The following is a 12,887-nucleotide window of genomic DNA, read 5'->3' on the forward strand; positions in this document are numbered from 1 at the left end:
GACCACCAGGACCTGGGGGAACGTTTGTTCACCAGAGCACCCCAAGGGATGACAAGATTGATAGGTCACAAACTCCACCGTGACCGATTCAGGCTGGACATGAGGAAGAACTTTACTGTCCGATCCCCCAGGGTCTGGAATAGCCTGCCACTGGAGGCTGTTCAAGCACCCACTTTGAACACCTTCAAGAGAAATTTGGATGTTTATCTTGCTGGGATCTATGATCCCTGCTGACTTCCTGCCCCTGGGGCAGGGGGCTGGACTTGATGATCTTCCAGGGTCCCTTCCAGCCCAAATGTCTATGAAATCTATGAAATCCCTAGAGGTGTCTACACCTGGGATATGCTCATAAATCATATGCATAGTTTTTGAGATCCAAGCATATCTGCAGCTGTCCATTATTTTTCTCCACTTCTCAGCTATATTGCATGACAACAAAAGGCAACAAGGGGCTTGTAACACATCCGTGTTTAACCTTGTCTCTGACCTGGTTAAACTTCTGCCTTGCAGAGAGGGGACTGTAGTTGCAGAGGCCTTTTTTCCTTGCTGAGTGCAGCTTCCAGGCCCTGAATTCCCAGCTTTCTGCTACAGATAACGCTGCAGATCCATGCAATCTTCCCCATTCACCACTGCTGACACCACGTAATGATTTAGGTCCCACAGTAAATAAGGCAACTATGAACGAGTAAGAGAACAGACTTTTAATGATACCGCAGCATGGGGTTCCTCCAGCATGGACCATGTGCCTGCCTCCATCTGGATTTCTCTTTACTCTCCAAGGATCATGTTCAAATTCCTCACGTGATGAGACAGTCCCTTGTAAGGGACTGTCTCCAAAGTCTAACCGTTATCACTACAAGTAGCTCCCCTTTCCACAGGATCTGAGTACCCTGGTGAACTAGCTGGGTTGGGAGGGTTTGCCTACCCCTATGCAGCTGTGCGCACAGCTGTCTGCCTTATCTCATAAGCTGTTTGCCTCTGAGCCCAAGGAGGACTCCACTTTCAAAACCAGCAAACCTGACCTGATCTCCTTGCTAAAGAGGAGCATGGGCTTTGACGACAGTCACTGTCCACCCAGCCCCTAGCAAAACTTTCTTAGCAGGCAGGAGCTAGGGGTAGGAGCTAGCTAGCTAGTGTCTCTCAGCTCCCACCTCCGCTCTGCTCCTTCCTTCCCAGTCTCTGGGTTGCATCCCCCTCCACCTCCACTTTGTTCCACTTCTCAGTCTCTTCTAAGGAGGGGGACAACACCTTGCTTCAAGTCAGATGCTTGAATCCTCAACCCCGGTGAGCGGGCTGTTCTGCACTCCGAGAGCAAACCTTCCTTCCCTGGCTCCACAGCCGAGTGCCTCGGCCTTAAAGTGTGGAAGAGGCAGCAGCAATTCTGCCTCTTGAAGAGCAGGGAGATGATGTTCGCTGGCCGCCGGGTTCACGAGCAGCGAGCACCCAGAGCACAGGGAGCAGGAGATAAGCCACCAGAAAGAGAGAGCAGACCGAATCCCTTCCCCCAGGGCTGCGTGACCGCTCCCTGCGGGACTGTGAGCATCTCAACAGGACACGTCACCGGAGCAGACTGCAACATATTCCACTGAAAAATAACTTCAGCAGAAAATGGCATTCCCTCCCAACCCCCACGCTGTGGGGAGACTTCATTTTCACTACGCCATCTCATTTATTCTAAAAAAAATCTGGGAATCCGAATTTTTTCCAGTATAAGTGCCCAGTAAAAAAACCTCAGTGAACTTTGAAAGCTTTGACCAAAAAGTGACTTTTAAAACCAAAAGGGTTTTTTGAAAAAACACCGTTCTTCCAACTTTTTCTTTGCATAGAAAACCCAACCATTTTTTTTCCAAATGATGATTTTAACAAGAAGTGAAAAAACAAAATCTTTCTATGTTTCCCTAAATGTTCTGCAAGGACTCAGGCCAACACGAAACCCCACGAATGCCCCGGGGACATGCTCCTGGTGACTCCCCCATAGACAGCAGGAAAAGTTCCTTTGCTCTGCTCTGCACTGTGTGTAACCTTTCTGCTTTGTGAGAAGGGAACAGGGTTTGCAATTGCCTGTCCCATCCTGCCTAATTGTGAGCTCTCCTTCAGACAAGGACGCGGTTCTTCCCTCTTGATCTGTACAGCACCGAGCACAGTGGGGCCTGATCCTTAGAACGGGACCTCTGGGTCTTGCTGTGACACAAAAAATAAATCATCAGCACTTTGTTCTTGGGACAAGACATTTTGCAGAGCTGGTGCTACCGGACATTTCTGGACACAGCAAGCTCTTCTTTCTACTGGTCCCATGACTGTTACCACAGCGCCCGGCTTCACATTGCTGCCTGCAGAGCTCAGTGAAGTAGGACATGGGTCATTCATCTAATGACCCCCTTTCTACATTAGAAAAACCAGTACCTGGTTTTCGGCTGTCACAACTACTGGTAGTTAGCATAGAGCAGTGGTGCTCCATCTCCAGCCTGCAGGCCGCATTTGGCTCACAGAGCCATGTCATCCAGCCCGTGGGGCTCTCCACAGCTGCCACACCCCTGCTGCCAAATTTCCTGATATATGGGGAGCCCGTTAGGCTGGAAAACAAGTCACACCATGGCCAGAGTTAGGTGTACGGGTTCAGGCCATGTGTGGCCACAGCTGGCGTGTGGGGCTGGGCCAGCACATGGCCACATCTGGTGCATGAGGTTGGGCCACCATGTGGTCACATCTGGTGTGTGGGGTCAGGCTGGCACATGGGATGGCAACTGTGCATTGATCCCATGTGCTGACCACGTAGCCTGTGGGCTGACCCTGCACCATTCCTCTGGGCTATTGAGCTGGTGTAGACAGAGTCCTAGTGTAGATGGGGCTCCTGCAACTCTAGCTTCCTGTCAGGCAGATGGGCACTCATTTCCCTCAGGTAGATGCATCCTGAGAGATTTGTGCAGTGAAAATTGAGGTGCATGGTGCCCACCCTGCCTGCCCGAGATTGCCCACTCCTGCCAATACATCCCCTAGCCTGGTGGCTGTATGAGCCAGGCACGGGTTAGGTACTGCACATGCTCAAAGTGTCCTTTCACCTCCAGGCTCTGGTGCTTTCCCCCGTGCCCATGATCTCTCCCTCCCCTGTTCATATTTCCCCAGATAGGTGTTCCCACAGCCAGGACTGCATGTGCCTGGAGGGAAGGTTATAGTGAGCTGTGCTGGGCAGCTTCACTGGAGTGTGAATTTAGGGATCATATTTGCATTCATTACACTCGCATTAAAAACTGGCTGGCTCAGCCCTGGGCAGGACGGGGCTGAACGTGCAGCTGCTTTGCAGCCTCTGGCAAGCTCTAGAAAAGCCACTCCTTCCTTCACCTGGGGAGTGCTCGCTAGCTCCGAGCCAGGCAAAGGGCTGCCCCGCATCTCTCCTTCCAGCCACCCTGCTCACCGGGTCCGGCTCATGCTTTACGCCTGACTCCTATTGCTCCGTGGCGTTTGCAATGGCTGAGGACAAAACTTTCCGCTATGGACTCATAATGCTGGGCTTCTTCCTGGTGATGACTGGGATGTTTATCATGAGCACAGACAAGCCCCAGATCTACATCACCTTCTGCACCCTGGGGGTCCTGATCATAGCCGTGGGGATCACCTGGAGCATGTGTCAGTGCTACCCCAAGGTAGGGCTGATTTCCTTTTCTTGCCCTCTCATCTGTGTCTGCATCCCATATAGACTGGGCTCCAGACATTTGTGGGCATCTTGCTTCCTTGTCAGCTGAGCAAAGCAACCTGGTTATTTTAATGCACTTTTAAGCAGAAGGGCAAGGGGATGCAATGACTAAGGAACAAGACCAGTAGCTCAGTTACTGTCACACTGGGCACATCATTTTGTGGCTCCATGCCTCATTTTCCCCAAGGGTAAAACACACATGTTGCTACTTCCAAAGTGCTTTGAGATCTTTGGGTGAACATCCTAGCCACATGAATTCACTGATGCCTTGTTCTCCTTCTGCGACACATCACTGCCCTGTGGAGGGGCTCAGGAGGGCACCATAGCAAAGCAGGCACCCCGGTTCTCTCTGCTAGTCAGGCGGACTCCCAACTTCACATTGCAGCTGGTTTCCAGCAATAACTGAAGCATTCAGAGTCAAGCAGAAAGGAGAAGACAGTCATTTCTTTCTACATTGCCTTCTCCAAAGGCACCACCCAGGGCAGGGAGATCTAACACATCCTCATTGTCCCCTGAAGGGTATTTAAAGGAATTAAAGGATTAAAAGCCTTTAGACCCCGTGTCCATGACTGCTTTGCTAAGAACACAGCACCTTTGTTTTCTCGTCCCTCTGATTCCTGCCAGATTTGACTTTAATGCTTTAGGATGCCAAGACAGCTCAAGAGAGTGTCTACCTGCCTGCAGTCTCCCCAGAACTAAAGGTGAAGTGAGGGAAGCCAGGAAATAGGTCTTTCTCTTAACTACTCCATCAGTGAAGCATCCTCAGTCATCAGCAGGAGCAGAAGCAGCTTTACTAGGGAAGTATGATGACACTCCACTACTAATGAAAGAGTAGTATCCTTATGGCCCAGACCCTTCTCTTCACCGCCCCATGATAAGCCCAGCTGTTTGTAGAGCTGATGCTAAACAATCAGCAGAGAGAAAAACAAGACCAAAAGTTTGATTCAGCGTTCAAGGTGACCCTTTGAAAGCTGCCCCCGCTGAAGACCCAGAAGATCCCCCTGCCTATTCGAAGGTGTGAGATAGAGAAACCATCTTTTTTGTTAGCATGCATCTTTATTTCTGGCTTCCCGAAGCGGTCCTCCAGCCTTATGAGGCAGTGTCAAATAGCTTTTCGCAGAGTGGAAACGTTTCACCGCCGTAAGGGGTGGGCTGGCACAGCAGCGGTGGCTGCACAACAGCACCTTCTTGATCCGATTCCTGGAGGACATGCACAGATGGGAAGATACGGTCTTTTATTCAAAGAAATGCACAGCTGGGTAAATGAAAGGCCCAGGAGATGGCTGGGAGGAGTAGAGACAAGCACCTAGGGCTCAGTAAGTGATTGCTCGTTGTTTCTCCACGGCTGATATTATTCATACTTAGGGTTTATATAAAATGGCGTTAAACTCAGTCTGGATTAGGGCAAAAAAAAAAAAAAGATGCCCTCCCCCCAGATCCTTTTGAATCCACAGTCAATCTTCAAGCCTCTTTGATTGAGGTGGATCATTAAAAAACCCTTGAGAAAATTTCCTTGTTAAGGAATGTTGGCAGTGCAGGAAAACAATTAAACTCCCGTTCCCTGTAGACACAAGGCTACCCATAAAATTACATTTTTCCAATGGAAACTCAAGACATTTGTTATAGCATTAGACCCACTGATGCAGAAAGGCTTGTTAATAGATTTGGAGTCAATGAGAGTATGTGTTGAGATGCAGGGCTGAAGGTTATAGAGCAATAATCTGAATAGGTGACCTATAACAGGGAACCTTCTTCAGAAATTTGCCACTGATTAGGCTGTTCTTACTGGAACAGAGTAATAGTTTTTAGCTATAGAGTGAGGATCTGGATAAAAAATGTTGGGAGCTTTGCAGATAAAAGCCTATCCTGGAGAGGAAGGCTGGGCATGGCATTCAGATCTGGATTCAGCTTCGGGTCATAGTTGTTTAAAGCTGATGTCTGGAAATGGACCCATCCTTTCCGGGATGATATCTCTATTTTGGAACTGCAGGCTCCATGCTTCAGTAGAACATCCCTCCCCAGCTGGAACGAAGGACCCCTCACCTTCCCTGTGGCTCTGGGTGCCAAACATAGCTCCAGGAAGACGGAGCAAAGCCCTGGAGGTCATCTGCATGTTGAAGTCCATGGCAAAATTGTGTCTGATTTGAATGGAGCCCATGGGGCTGCCCCTAAGGATCTGCATAGCCCCTCACAAGGCAGCATGTGTCCAAACTGGCAGCCCTTGCTTGGCGCTTTGTTTCAGATACTGCAAGGCCAGGAGTTGGCTTGGGACAGGCATGCTCTCAGCTCCCTTTTGAATGAGCTAAAGACCTTTGTCTTTTGGGTGCCAGGCCCCCACAGGCCCTGAGAGGCAAGACTCCCATTGTCATGTATGAGACAGCAGGGTTGAGTGTTGTACTGGTGACGTACCGGAGCTCCCGTCCTGCTAGGGCAGGGGTGGGCAATTATTTTGGGCAGAGGGCAGCTTACTGAGCTTTGGCAAGCCATCGAGGGCCACATGACAGGCAGCCAGGGGCAGATGTATATTAATTTTCTAAATTTTTAGGGGCCCTGTGGGCCAGGTAGAATGGGCTGGCGGGACACATCTGGCTTGTGAGGGGCTATGCAGATCCTTAGGGGCAGCCCCATGGGCTCCATTCAAATCAGACACAATTTTGCCCATCTGTGTGCTTCCAAGAATGAGGGCAGGGCACTCACATTTCAGTCTCTGGGTCCTTTATACATGCACTGCACAAGCGATTTGGCAGCATCTTTCCTAACAGCGAAATGCAGGTTGGTGCAACCTGAATGGTTAGATAAATGTGGACCACTGGCAGTGAAGATGCAAAAACAACCCAGTTCAAGGGCTGTGTTTACTGGTAGGAAGGACCTAAGGATAGACATATGAAAGGGAAATCAGCTCCAATGCCTCAGATTCATTCTATCTATTCCTCCTCTTTTCTTTTCCCCCAGGTAACATTTGCTCCCATGGATGCTGAGGCTGAGAAGTTCGTGTCCCACAAGCCTGCTGTTTTGATAGAAAATGAAATTCCAGAGAAGACCTGGTATGTCTGAAAGAGGCAAGGGCGCAGCCTGCACTCAACAGTTTGCAATCTGGTTTTTAATTAGCATGCTGGTTTGTACGCAAGATTATCTGCCCGTCCTTGGGGACAAGGTCAGTCAGTGTCTGAGAACACTGGCACAAGGGACTGCTACAAAATTTTCATTTTTAAGAAAAGTAGGAAGCTGTGGGGAAAAAATACCCAGTAGCTCATGATAAAAAATGAAGGGCCTGATCCTGGGAAATGCAAAACACCTGCAGATCTTCCAGGCTCCTGGTTCTTACACTTGGACATTTTTTTAAAGATTGAATAAGGATGGTTGTGGAAGGTGGGCTGACCCTGTAGGACCATGGCAGAGGGAGTGCTAGGAGGGTGTTGTAGTCTGGTGTATCCTGGGACTCAGATCCAGGTTTATTTCCCAGCTTTGCCATCCATGGGTTTTCTGTGTGACCTGGGCAAGTCTTGCGGTCCCTGGGTGCCTCGCTTCCACATCTGCCAACTAGGGACAATAGCACTTCCTTTCCTGGATGCTTGAGGGTAAGGGCTGCCTCTGTACGGAGCCCAGTACTGCTGAAATATGAACAAAAAATGGTAATGAGGGCCTAGGGTTAACCACAGACCAGTAAAGGCAGCAGCTGAACCTCCCTTGAGCTCTTCCTTGGCAAGAGCAACTCTCAGGCTGGGAAGGTACCTTGGGCTCCATGTCCAGGCAGCTCTTGATCCCACGGTCTCTTTTTGCTGGCACTGCCAATGGTGGCACCAGCTGAGAGCAGTGTCCACCCTGGTCCTCCAGCTGCATGACCCATTGAGTGCAAAATCCCTGCCTTGAAGTGCCATTCTGATGTCCCTGTGATGGGCCTAGATTAGGGCTTGCTGAGCAAGGGCCAGACCTGCCGTCCTTCCCCAGCCAAACTCCCCATTGCCTGCCCTACTAACGTCCATCACAGCTTAACTGCAGAAGTCCGGCAGGATTTGGTGGTCATAAGGAGCTCAATTAATATGACCTGCAAATGACTCAGTGCCTCTTGGGTGGGGTGAGTCTTGGACACTCTGGGCTGGAGCTGCTCTTTCAGCTTTGGGGGTTCAGATTAGGAGTTGCTTGCTCAGCAAATGGCATGTTTCCTACTTCACGCTCCAGAGAAAAGTAAGAAGAGAAACAGCAGGATTTAATAAGACACCTTCTCTTCTGTCCCCCCACCTCAGCTCCCAAACTACCTACACCAGCCAGGAGGAAGCCAAAGCCTACGAGAAGAGCCTGCCATCTTATGACGAGATCCAAATGAAAATAGAAGGGTCTGCGGGAGACCAGGAGGTGCAATGTGCCCCATCCCTGCCTGGGTCTGCACTCAGGACAGGAGCACGTACCCAGCCCACGGTACAAGCCAAAGCAGAAGTCCACAGAGACTCAGGGAGCGATGGAAAAACCTACAAAGACCCAGCAGCTCAGATGGAAACAGCAATGGTCAGCCGGTAGGTGACCCTGAGGAGTCCAAAGAGTACCACTTGCAGTGATTGACTCAGGACACACTTAGGACATGAGTGTCAATGCTACCAGGCCAGAAGGTGGGGATTCATCACACATCAGCTGCTCTGGGGTCACTGTCTGACTCTACAGTAGGTCAAAGCTAAACTGGAATAACTCAACCCCAGGTCACTGAGGGCTAAGCTATCATACTTTAGCTTTCATTTGCTGCAGGGTGAAAGTATGCACACAGCTACCTCAGAGATGCTGCTGTGTAGTCAAACTCACCCCCCAGGGTAACTAGCGGACATGCTCTCCAAGATACATTAGCAACAGGCAGCAGGTACGGTGCTCAAGTCTTTTCAAATGGATTGAAATGGTAGTGTAAGAGGGATGCAGCCATGGTGGTCCAGAAATTATGCAGTGATGTACGAGCATTGTCAGAAGATTGAAGGAAATGATTCTTCCCCTCTGCTTGGCACGGGTGAGGCCACATCTGCCCCCCTCCCACTATAGAACGGATTTGAACAAATTGGAGAGAGTCCAGTGGAGGGCAATGAAAATGGTTCGGGAGCTGAGGGACATGACTTATGATGAGAAACAGAGGGAACTAGGCTTATTTAGTCTGCAGAAGAGAAGACTGAGAGGGGACTTAAGAGCAGCCTTCAGCTCCCTGCAGCGGGTTGCAAAGAGGATGGAGCTGGACTGTTCTCAGTGGTGGCAGATGACAGGACAAGGAGAAATGGGCTCAAGTTGCAGCAAGGGAAGTTTAGGTTAGATATTAGGAAGTAGTTTCTCACTAGGAGGGTACTAAAACACTGGAACAGGTTACCCAGAGAGGTTGTGAAATTCCCCTCCTTGGAAGTTTTGAAGAGCCGGCTCGACAAAGCCTTGGCTGGGGTGATCTAGTTGGGGCTGGTCCTGCTTTGAGCAAGCGGTTGGACTAGATGTGACCTCCTGAGGTCCCTTCCAGCCCTCGTTTTCTGAGTCTATGAAAGTAATTATTACATGTCAAAAATGACTCTCCAGCTCTAAAAAGAGCCAACCAGCTATAAACTCACGTGCTTGAAAATGTGTAACGACTCTACAGTTGATTTCTATCCAGCTTTAACTTGGACATGTAGCAGGGCCCTCAGGGTCCAGCCAGCTTCTGAATTTTTGTTCCCAGGTTTTATTTTTAAAGGTGTTAGGTAGATTCCCCTTAAGCATGAGGATAGTGAGATCAGAGTCGGAGTAGTTGTGTTGTGAGAAATGTGCTTCTGATGGTGACTGTATGTCTCTGTCCTTGATATATATATATATATTTTTTTTGGTGAGAGTTCATTCTCTTGTGTAGTCGCTGTTTAGTTTCAACCACATAGTTGCCACGAGGGTACTTGGTGCATTGGATCAGGCATATCACATTTTGGGAAAGGCATGTGTAGCCCCCATGGATTCTGTTGGTTTCCTTATGGGGGTATTGATAATAGTGGCAGCCGAGATGTGCTGACAGGTTAAACATTTCTTGTTCCACTTGATATCTGTCAGGCAACGGAGAGTTTGCTTCTCATGATGAGCTGGGCAAGGTTGGTGAGCTGTTTGAAAGGCAGGGGTGGAGGGGCTGGGGATCTTTGTCTCAAGGCTGGCCTTTGTCCTGTATGGGCTGTAGTTGTCTGGTGATTCTCCTAATTGGTTCAAGTGTGGAGTGGTAGGTGACCACCAAGAGGGGTTTCTTTTTGAATAGTAGCAGGTGACTTCAGGATATTTGGGTAGCTCTTTCACATGCACGGTATAGTTCTCTGCTGGAGTGTCCTTGTGATATAAAGGCAGATTGTCGGCTGGCCGGGCGGGGGATGCAGGTGTTCTTCTCTGAGCAGATATGATGGTATCTGAGGGCCTGGCTGTAGATAACAGTTTTCTGATGTACTTAGGATCATTGCTGGTCCTGTGGACATAGGTAGGGTGGGGGGGGTCTGTGGGTTCTCAATATATATTGTGGTTTTAGGGTACTGTCCTGGATGTGGACTGCGGTGTCTAGAGAGTTGGTGTTAGTATAGGAGTATTGCAGATGAAGTTCAACCGAGAGATGATGGTTGCTAAACCTGTGGTGGAAAGGATTGATGCAGTTGGAGCATACCTGAAGTGCTGCTGGATGCCCCGGGCACATATAAACTGTTTGGGGTGGGAACTCTCTTCTGTCTGTGCCTCCAGGGAGCGACTGCAACTGCATAACCAGCAGGAAGCACTTGCTGTGATTCAGGGTATTCCCCGGCCATGCTGATTTCCACCTGTGATTTCAAAGGAACATTAACTCTTAAGAGCAGCACATTACATGAGGTGACTGGCTTCATGCTTAGCCTCTATGATTGGGAAACCCAGAGGCAGCGGGGGGCCTGCTTGCTGCAAAAAGAGCTGTTGAGGTGAACCGAGAGAGCGATCTCATGAACCTGCACGTCAGGTGCTTTTCGTGGAGTTACTCCAAGCCGGAAAAGCACATTCGGGCCATCGAGTCCCTTGTGTTCACAGGCAACCAGAACCAGTCTTAGAAATCTTCCCCTCCACCTCTGACGCACCAAAATGATTAGCACTACACAGCAGCCTCTTCCGTCTCCCCAGTGTTGGGGCCTTGGACAACAATTGAATAGTATTGCCATGTAAGGCATTCACTGAAAGCATTGTCATTGTTAATCCCTGTGGAAAGGAGTGGATCCCATAATAAAACGTCAGCAGATTTTTAGCTAACATTGAAGAACTAAAGTTAATGTTATATTTGGGGTACCTCTGAAGTCTAACAGATGGGCTTTATTGTAGTGGAACCACAGTCCAATGATTTCAAGAAATCTGATTAGGAAAAGGCACCTTTCTTACCTTACATTCTGCAGATCCTATTTGGCAAGGATTGTTACCTGGGTAAATCCACAGTCTAAGTTCAGGTTTCTGAGAAAGTATAATTCCAACTCTTTTTTTGTTGTTAAAACGCAGTGCCTTGTGATAAGATGCCCTGGTGTTGGGCATAGCATAAAAATCCAAATAAAATAGTCTAGGACTGTGATTCATTTAGATCCCAAACATCACTGGGCAGATTTTAATAGCTGACGGCACAAACTATACATCTATTACGCAGTAAACAGTGTTCTGCTGAAATGCAGCCCCCGTTGGGATAGAAGCTGTCTGCTTTCTAAATAGTACAGCTGCAACCCTGTGCAACCACCGGGGTGAAGAATATCCCAGGCAACTGAAGTCATGGGGCGAGGAGACAGGCCATTGCATTGTGCATAAATCACGCTTGACGGGGTTATGTTATGCCAATGTCTGGATGGTCAGTGACTGGCTCAGAGCAGATGTATATCTCCTGCTTGATAAAAGGGGCTTTGACATCTCCATTGAGCCAGGAGCTTTGGCAGGGATCCACCAGGCTCTGGTTGTGTCTGTGTTAGGGTTTACAGCAAGAAGCCTGTCAGAGGACGTGGCGAATTGTGCGCGGCCTCGGTGGGCTACGCAGCAGCAAAGGAGATGGGATAGGACAGGCAGGTGCCTTTGAAGGCACTGTAATAAAGATGCTGAATTCCCCATTCCTCCAGTGGCAGAGCTGTTCCCAGCTGATGGCAGCTGAGATCCAAACTGGGGAGGGAAAACAAGTATCTTCACACTATTTTAGACACCAAACACAAGGCAGCTGCTTAAAGGGAAAATGCCTACCCTTCAGAGTGTACTGAAAACAGAGCATCTGCTCAGCTTGATTTACTGTAAACCTCATAGCCAAGGACAAAACAGGGAAATAAAAGCAGAGGGACCAGGTGCCAAAGGAATCGCTGCCCTTCACTTTATCTCTCTGCCTTTTTTCAGCCAACTGGAGAAGCCCCACGGTAAGGCACCACTGGCTTCCTTCCAGGAAGACACTGAGCTTTCCTCTTCCGAGGGCTCACCCTCCAGCCACCTGTTTCTGCAGGGACGCGTTAGCTCACAGAGGGATCAGCCCCCGTCGCAGTGCCTGACCAAGAAACCCAGTGCTGAGCTGCCTTCCTATGAAGATTTTGCCTCAATTGATTCATCAGTGGAAGAAGGGCAGGAGCCAGGCCAGGAACACCCAGTGGCCCCAGCACAGAGCCACCCATCTTCTATTCCCCCACCAAGAGGTTGTGCAGGGGGTGCAGATCCTGTCTCAAAGCTGTCGGGGCCGAGAGTGATCCAGAGCACGGAAGAGGAGGAGGACGATCTGTATTACGGGGTAAAAGAGGGGCCGGAGAGTTTACTTATGGCTGATGATGATTCCATCTTTGAGCCTGAGACCTAACCGCTGAGGGACCATCGGAGATGGATCCGTGTTGCAAAACTCAAGGGCTGGTCCATATCCCAGTCCAGCTCCATCCACGTCTAGGAATCTGGTTCGGGTAGCTGGGCGGTGAAAGCCACCTGCAAAGCCTGGAGTGTGTGACTGGGGGGAAAGAGGGCCTGGGTGAGGTGTGACTCCATTAAAATGTTTTCAGTGACCTTCTGGTGTGTTAAGGGAAATCTGTTGTGTTTTGACATTCAAAAACACTGGGTATGATTCATGCCTGAAAGCAACCCGCTGTGCCACCATCCGTACCATGGAGCAGCTTGGAGAGAGCTGCAGGCCACAGGTCCTGGTCTCTGCATCCCAGCTCACCCCCTGAGCATACTTAGCTCCTCACCCAAAGGCTGCCCTCCTCGGTAAATGCACCGGGTGACTGGG

General features: G+C 49.6%; 1 protein-coding gene across 1 annotated transcript; it reads left to right on the forward strand.

Annotated features, from left to right (window-relative positions):
• The first annotated feature begins 3,313 nt into the window (after positions 1-3,313).
• Positions 3,314-12,667, forward strand: BSND (barttin CLCNK type accessory beta subunit). The gene is made up of 4 exons (XM_019531488.1): positions 3,314-3,641; positions 6,644-6,735; positions 7,936-8,202; positions 12,020-12,667. The coding sequence occupies exons 1-4, from the start codon at positions 3,465-3,467 to the stop codon at positions 12,465-12,467; spliced, it is 984 nt and encodes a 327-aa protein (XP_019387033.1). The 5' UTR covers positions 3,314-3,464; the 3' UTR covers positions 12,468-12,667.
• Positions 12,668-12,887: the final 220 nt, after the last annotated feature.

Source organism: Crocodylus porosus, unplaced genomic scaffold (assembly GCF_001723895.1).
Source record: "Crocodylus porosus isolate Cpor-Errol unplaced genomic scaffold, CroPor_comp1, whole genome shotgun sequence".
Lineage (NCBI taxonomy): Eukaryota > Metazoa > Chordata > Crocodylia > Crocodylidae > Crocodylus > Crocodylus porosus.